Genomic DNA, 7,864 nt, shown 5'->3' on the forward strand with positions numbered 1-7,864 from the left:
GGAATATGATCAAAATGAAAGGAAAAATAAATTACGGTCGATCTGAGGTCGGGAAGGGGTAGGGGGGGAGTTTTAAGGGTAAAAAACGGTTTATCTCGATTTCCGGCAAAACTACAAGTCCTATCCAAGAAAGTTAAATGGCAAAGTTGGAGGTAATAAAAAGATCTAAAACTTTTGTATTCACACATTTTTCACATAACCTCAAAATTTATGTGAAAATTTCAAAAAACCAAGTTTTTGGTTTTTTATTTTTATCTTTAACAAAAATTATTTTTTTTTAACGAAATTTGGTGAAAACTTACCTTTCTATGTCCCAAATACACTGTAATTTATTTGATTAAAAATATTTATTTGTTCACCTTATTTTCAATTAATATCGAAAAAACACCCTAATTTTCAATCGAAAATTCTGACGTCAAAATTTCAGCTTTTTTCAAAAAGTTGGTGTGCTTTCAGTTCGTTGAAATCTCTACTTTCCTATGGTAAAAAAATATATATATATTACCATAGTAAATCTTCTCAGAAAACGCAAAAAATCGTATACAGTAACGCCCAGACCTGTCATCTCCTTCCTTACTTCTCTATGAAATACGAAAATTTTAGCCCATCTAAAGGCTAAATTTTTTTTTAAGTCACTCAGGTATATATAAATTATCTTAAAATAGTAATAAATAGGCATCTGATTATAATTTAAAGAAGATTCATAGAGAAGTAGGGAAGGGGATGACAGGTCTGGGCGTTACTGCATACGATTTTTTGCGTTTTCTGAGAAGATTTACTATGGTAATATATATATATTTTTTTACCATAGGAAAGTAGAGATTTCAACGAACTGAAAGCACACCAACTTTTTGAAAAAAGCTGAAATTTTGACGTCAGAATTTTCGATTGAAAATTAGGGTGTTTTTTCGATATTAATTCAAAATAAGGTGAACAAATAAATATTTTTAATCAAATAAATTACAGTGTATTTGGGACATAGAAAGGTAAGTTTTCACCAAATTTCGTTAAAAAAAAATAATTTTTGTTAAAGATAAAAATAAAAAACCAAAAACTTGTTTTTTTTAAATTTTCACATAAATTTTGAGGTTATGTGAAAAATGTGTGAATACAAAAGTTTTAGATCTTTTTATTACCTCCAACTTTGCCATTTAACTTTCTTGGATAGGACTTGTAGTTTTGCCGGAAATCGAGATAAACCGTTTTTTACCCTTAAAACTCCCCCCCTACCCCTTCCCGACCTCAGATCGACCGTAATTTATTTTTCCTTTCATTTTGATCATATTCCCCTGCTTTTCTAATGGGTTTCATCCTACTGTAATTTTTTTCACTTTTTATTTATTTTAAAGGCTATCTGCACTGGTCTATAGGGTTCAATCAATATTTACACAAATCATTTATTTCAACGAATAGCCATTTGTCATTTATGTGAAACATATAATGAAAATTTTGCTATTTAATTCTCAAAACCTAACCTAGCTTTGACAGATTACGAGTTGAAATCGCTACTAAACCCGCTCGCGCTCAACACGTGCACCAAATAGCCACGAGTGTCGCGAATGCGCGTGTCGTGAGGGAACATTTTAATTTCAGAGGTGCAATTTATTCGAGCGATTTATTTTTAATCCCCGTTTTTATGGCCGCGACTATAAATTTATGTGTAGTTGTAGTTGATTTTTTATATTAAGCTCACAATGGCCTCTGCGCTCTGAAATTTGTGGAGTCGATGTTTCGCTGAAAGTAGTATATCATCCAAATATATGTAGGATAAATTGAGAAAACTATGTAATTTGAGTTCTATTTTATAGTAATTTTTTGTTGTGTCGATGCATCTTCTAGTTCTGATGTACTCTTAATTAAAATATGCTTATTTAGAGTCTGGCTTATGCGCTGATTTTCCTCTTGAATTTATTTCCACTTCATCTCTTCCGTTCTACGCCCTCGATTTGAGAACTGGTAGTAAATGTAAAATTAGAAGCATTTCATATATATTTCTTTTTTGACGTTCATAAGTGTACATTGTGTTACCTATATGAATAAATGATTTTGAATTTGAATTGTATAATACTTACAAATTAAAAATTTACGAAAATTACTAGACTCGTAAAATGTTAGACTAATCACCATCCAATTCACATAAAAGTAATTATAAATAATATTTTTATGGTCAAAAAATTCAATTAAACTATACTTTTTAGAGTTACAAATATTACCGATTCAAACTAATCCACTAACAAATAGGCTTATATACTAACATTAATCAAATACATAGTAAATACATAAGGGTCGTCCCTGTGTTTGACATCACACCAGGTGTCAGAGGCAGACAACCCCCACTTGAAACCCTTATTATTATTATTTTGTATCTGTTTTTGAATTATCTATGGGGGAATTAATTGTAAGGATAAACGCCATTTTGAATGCAACCATCCTTTTTGAATCGCTTTAATGCTTTATTTAGATTCATAAATCTGTTGCATATTTACTCATTTATTATTTGTTAAGTAAGTGCTAATACAGATAATATATATATATGTATGTATAATTTATAAGTCTAGTAGTAGACTCGGCCAAGCGTTGCTGTGGCTAAGATTTTTGTTATATTACATAGTAGTAAACTATTCAAGAGAAACGGCAGGAGAACACCAATCCACCATGCTTTTTTGGTGGTTATGCCATTAAATTGTAGCTTATGTGAAACGTTGGTATTTATTTTGATAAGGATCAATACCTAGGTACGAATAAAGAGCCTTATCTAGCGGTGGTATTTTAATAAAAAAAATTAATAAAAGGACGCTTATTGTGGACGTAACTATAAAAGATAGAGACATGCTGTCGCGACATTTTTTTTAAATACATCATTTTGTTCAATCATTAATAGTTTTCGCAGCGCACGCGATTGAAGGAAGTTTTTGTGTTTATTTTTTTACACCTTGGGTTAGATTATTCAAGTTTTAGTAAGCATCCCTAATTTTTTTGAAAATGAAACACTCGGGAATAGTGTAGCTTGCCAACGGTGAAAGAATTTTCGAAATCGGTCCAGTAGTTTTGGAGCCTATTCATTTCAAACAAACAAAAAATCAAATCTTTCCTCTTTATAATATTAGTATAGATAACTGTTAAATTTGATTTGATATTCAAAAATTTATACTAACAACTTTCAAGTTATTAAAATATTGAAGCCGTAATACTTGTACGAAAAGATTAAACAAAATAATATTTGTCAACTTTATTTATAGACTGTAGTAAGATGCAAAATGTTAGCTTACAAAAAACATACCCCATAACATACCCCGTGTATAAGAGTATTTTCATAATTGTATCTACGAATGAAAAAAAATCGCATTGTGAATTTATAATGTCGTTTGTAACGACATAAATCTAACTTCGCGACCACGCCCCACAAAAACTGTGACAAATGTTGAATACACAGTTTAAGTTGACATTTTTGTCTAAAAGCTTTGTGATATATGACTTTGTGACAATGTTTTATCATATTGAACACTCGAGTTTGTGTATGTGTTGGATTTGAATTTGACGACAAAAAATATAACATCGCTATAACATCGATTTGCTAGTTATATTTAAGTTTAAAGAAATCCAACATAATTAATTATTATTATGGTTTATCGAGTTGGGACTCCTTTAAATAATATATTTTTGTTATTATGTTTTAAGGTTAGTTATTGTATTTTGTTATATTACTTATTGATATCATCTCCCCTTTTTCTGAAGACGTAGGCAGAGATCACGGTTCTCCACTTGCTACAGTCCCTACCTCTCTCGCTTCATCCACCATGCATGCTCGTCGGTTGTAGGTACTTTAACTTATCCTTCTACCTCCTGGATTTGGTCCAGGTATGTACGAAGGCCTACCCGACTTCACCATACACAGTTGTATATCCTACTTATTATCTCCGAAAATAAACAAGGTATAATTCTATACTAAAAATCTATTAAAAATGTACTAGTTAATTGTAATTCTATTGTGTCTTAAACAATTGTTAAGTCTAACTGTATCTACAGATTATCTCTAAGTACATTTATCATTTAAAAAAATTATTTGCTAATACCTTTTAGAACAACAAACTTTAGGATTTAAGCTTTGTATGGAGTAAAGATTTTCTATTGTCTTTTGTTTAATATAAGTTCAGCAAAATGTTTTTTACTAACTGAAGGATTTTATTTTTAATGTATATGTTATATCGCTATTATATATTTATCAACAATGTAAGTCTTTTAATATTACCAAATTGGATATATTAATTACAAATTAAAACAAAAGAATACTCGACGCAATGATACTAAATTGCAAAAAAAAAAAAATTTTCTTAGGCTTTTTATCGATATTTTAAACTAATAATGAAAGTTTATATTATTATTAACACACAAATATACAATATTTACAATATTCTTGACCTACATACATGGTGCTTTCCTCGCTCAACGAATAAGTATCGCAATACAGCGAGGAAATATAGGTACCTACGGGGACCAAACTTTGTATTAATTTTGTACTTATCAATACTATTATACTTAATAATAATATAAATATATAAATATAATAATTATTATTATACCTATATACAATATTAAACTATTATTAAAATTAAAAGAAATCTATCCGATATCTTAAAATCCACACACGAACAATGAAATAGCTTAAAAGTCTGTACGCCTAGACTAAGTCCTTAATCATTAAAATCACTTCAGCGCAACAAGAAAATGCTGTTTATCTCCCTCTTACGAGTAATTTTCCGCTCTATTTGTCTCTATCTAGAGATAATGTGACGCGAACACTGCATGCTCCGTTTGGCTGGCTCCTGAATAATCGTGTTATTTTGTTTTGAGGAATAGTCAAAACGGGGACTATAAAATTGATAGTTATGATCTGTCTTAATGACCCAAATAAATCTTATGAAATATAGTTTGACTTTTGAGTGTTGGCCTAGTGGCTTCAGCGTGCGACTTACATCTCTGCGGTCGTAGGTTCGATTCCCGGCTGTGAACCAAAGGCTTTCTACGTGCGCATTTAACATTCGCTCGAACGGTGATGGCAAACATCGTAAGGAAACCGACTTGCCTTAGACCCAAAAAGTCGACGGCGTGTGGCACTGGAGGCTGATCACCTACTTACCTATTAGATTGACAAATGATTACGAAATAGATACAGAAATTTGAGGTCCAGACTTAAAAGGGTTGTAGCTACACTAATTTATTTAAAATTTTGATTTGACAAATGGCGTATTAAACGAGACATAGAAATAAATAAAGATGTCATATTATTATTAACTAAGTTTTTACCAGAAAAACTTATAAAAATACTTCAACAAAGTCTTCCATAGCCTTTCATCCTCATTGCGATGTTGTATTGAAATGCCTTTTTTATTTAATTTCCTTCCGTAAAATTATAAAAGTGGTATATGTACGTACCTACTATTATTGAGTAATTTGAAAATAACAATTATTTGATATTCGAAAACCAAATCAGTTTTATTAAAACCGGAATACTACAGATAATTCCAGTTCAAACAATTTGTTTGACTAAAAACTTGGCGATTAAAAAGAGTGGCGTAAAGTTTTTTGGCAGTTCTTATTGCCCGCTCTACGCCCTTGACTTGCGAACTGGTATAGTTTCTTTTGACGTTCATAAGTGTTCTTGTTTCAGTATCAGTGAAGCTACAACCGTTTTAAGTCTGGGCCTCAGATTTCTGTATATTTTTCATGATATCTAAGGCAAGTAGGTGATCAGCCTCCTATGCCTGACACACGCCGTCGACGTTTTGTGTCTAATATGAAAAAAGTTATTTTATTCATCAACATTTATCTATGTATCAATATCAATTGTAACTTCATATAAAGACGCTTTTAATCAAAGGTGTATAGGAAACTATAATTCCGAAACCCTTGAACGAGACCAAATAGTCAAGTCGTAAACCGTTAAAGTTAGTAACAAGAGGACAAGTTAGCTTCTAACTTAACAATAGTTAACAAGTTAGCGCACAACTAGCAAGACCTATTACTACATAGTTTAGTGGTCACTTTACGGCCTTTTATTAGTTTCCGTCTTATGTCTGGCTATAATTTAATTTCCTACCGAACTCCTATTGTTCCTATATATAAAATCGTCTTAAAAATACAATAAAATACATAGCGTATACATTTTATTTTTAATTACCCCTCGGATTTCGGAAGCTTTAGTTGGTATCATATTGGAATTTTATTGTGTCCATTTACCATGGGAAACTATACACTACTAACATATACACATAGATAATACGACGTAAAGCACAGTTCAGCAGCACAGTCTAGCCTCCTTGCAGGTTGCAGTTGCAGGTGCCCATGGGTAGTGGTTGGATCGTACTGTCTGCAGAGCGGATATGTTATGATTTAAATAAATAAAAAAATTACCTTTATGTGGCATTTTCCAGAAGGCTTCAGCCGCCGTGGTGGGTTCCCGCGGCGGCGCCACCAGCCCGCCCACCAGCGTGGTGGCCGCGTGCGCGGGCGCCGGCGCCGCCCGCCCCCAGCCCCCGTGCAGCGCCACGCCGCCGGCCCACGAAAAAAAGTCCCCCACGCCTCTATCGCACACCCCTATTTTGCCCTACAACCTTAACCCCGCTAAACTTTACTCGATTTTTACTGCTAATTACAAGCAGTTGACAGCGTTTGCACACGTTTTGCACAATTTGAACTAAGATCACTTTTTAAATTGAAAATGACTAGAATTTAAAGAATCCGAAGTGTTGTCGAATTCGCTCCGCACCGTGACCTGAAAAGAGAGATTACATTATTGACCCCCAAGACAATCGCATCATCAATTACAATCAAGGCTTTTGATATTGGCAGCTTTCCGTCTCACTCTGACTGTTGGTGGGTGAAAGAGAGGCACGGCTAATTGGTAGATGATACGCTGAATTGTGTAGAACGCCATCTATTGTTGCATAGTAGGAATAGTTTTGGCGTTCGTGTACTGATAATGATCGTAACGAAGTTAGATATTTGTACCACCCAGAGAGTAGCAACTGAACGGTAGTCATGCTGTATATCAATCTGTCTGTTTGAGTTTTTTATTTGAGTAATGTGTGGGTCATTCCGGTCATTAACGTGTCAGTACCGTTGTTCAGTACTATCGGGACGACACGAAAGTTTTGCATCATCATCGATACGATTTGTTGCTTATAATTATGATCAAACTCAAGGCATGAGACGGGCTTGATAGAAGGAAGTAGTGGTTGCGGAATGTACGGGAATCGTACGGAATCACATCCGCCGAGGAATTTTTGGAGTGAAACTTCTTTAGGCGTACTATGAGGGTAAAATTTTTACGGATAAAACGCAATAATAATATTAGCGTCACGAAGATGTGCAGCGTTTATGTTGAAGAAAAGGGAGACACCGGTTGAGAGAGAGTAAGAAGGACAAATTACCTTATAGAAATTCTATTTTTAAAATTAAAATCGTAAAGAGAATTTATGAAATATTAGTATTTCATATTTTATGCAAAATAATTTATTGAAATCTCAAATGACGAATTGTAAATTAAAATGCCACGTGTTTCTAAATCGAAGAAATAAATTAAATTTATAATTTGTATTAATTTTTGACACTTTTAATATTTTAATGACAATTAAATTCAGACTTAAATATTAGTTTGCCAAAGAAGTTTCACCTCCACATGTGTACTTTGTACGCACGTACTTTATTTGACTAGCGCAAGTCACCCAATTCCAGTTGTTTGCAACCTTTAGCAACAAAATGGCGGAACAAAAGTTACAGAATATATTACGCGAGATAAAAATTACATCTATGAACTATGACTCTACCAACTTATCCCATAGTAAAACCCAGTAGTAACTCTAAT

At 32.9% G+C, this 7,864-nt stretch overlaps 1 protein-coding gene across 4 annotated transcripts in view; it reads right to left on the reverse strand.

Moving 5' to 3' along the window:
- The window catches only part of LOC125051899 (paired box protein Pax-6), a 49,398-nt gene extending 42,890 nt beyond the window's left edge, over positions 1–6,508 (reverse strand). For all 4 annotated transcript variants that reach the window (XM_047652522.1, XM_047652520.1, XM_047652521.1 and 1 more), the window contains exon 1: positions 6,412–6,508. In XM_047652522.1, the coding sequence (XP_047508478.1) occupies positions 6,412–6,424 (13 nt within the window). In that variant the 5' untranslated portion in view covers positions 6,425–6,508. The remainder of the gene's footprint in view (positions 1–6,411) is intronic.
- Between the last annotated feature and the right edge of the window lie 1,356 nt (positions 6,509–7,864).

This window comes from Pieris napi, chromosome 8 (assembly GCF_905475465.1).
Source record: "Pieris napi chromosome 8, ilPieNapi1.2, whole genome shotgun sequence".
Lineage (NCBI taxonomy): Eukaryota > Metazoa > Arthropoda > Insecta > Lepidoptera > Pieridae > Pieris > Pieris napi.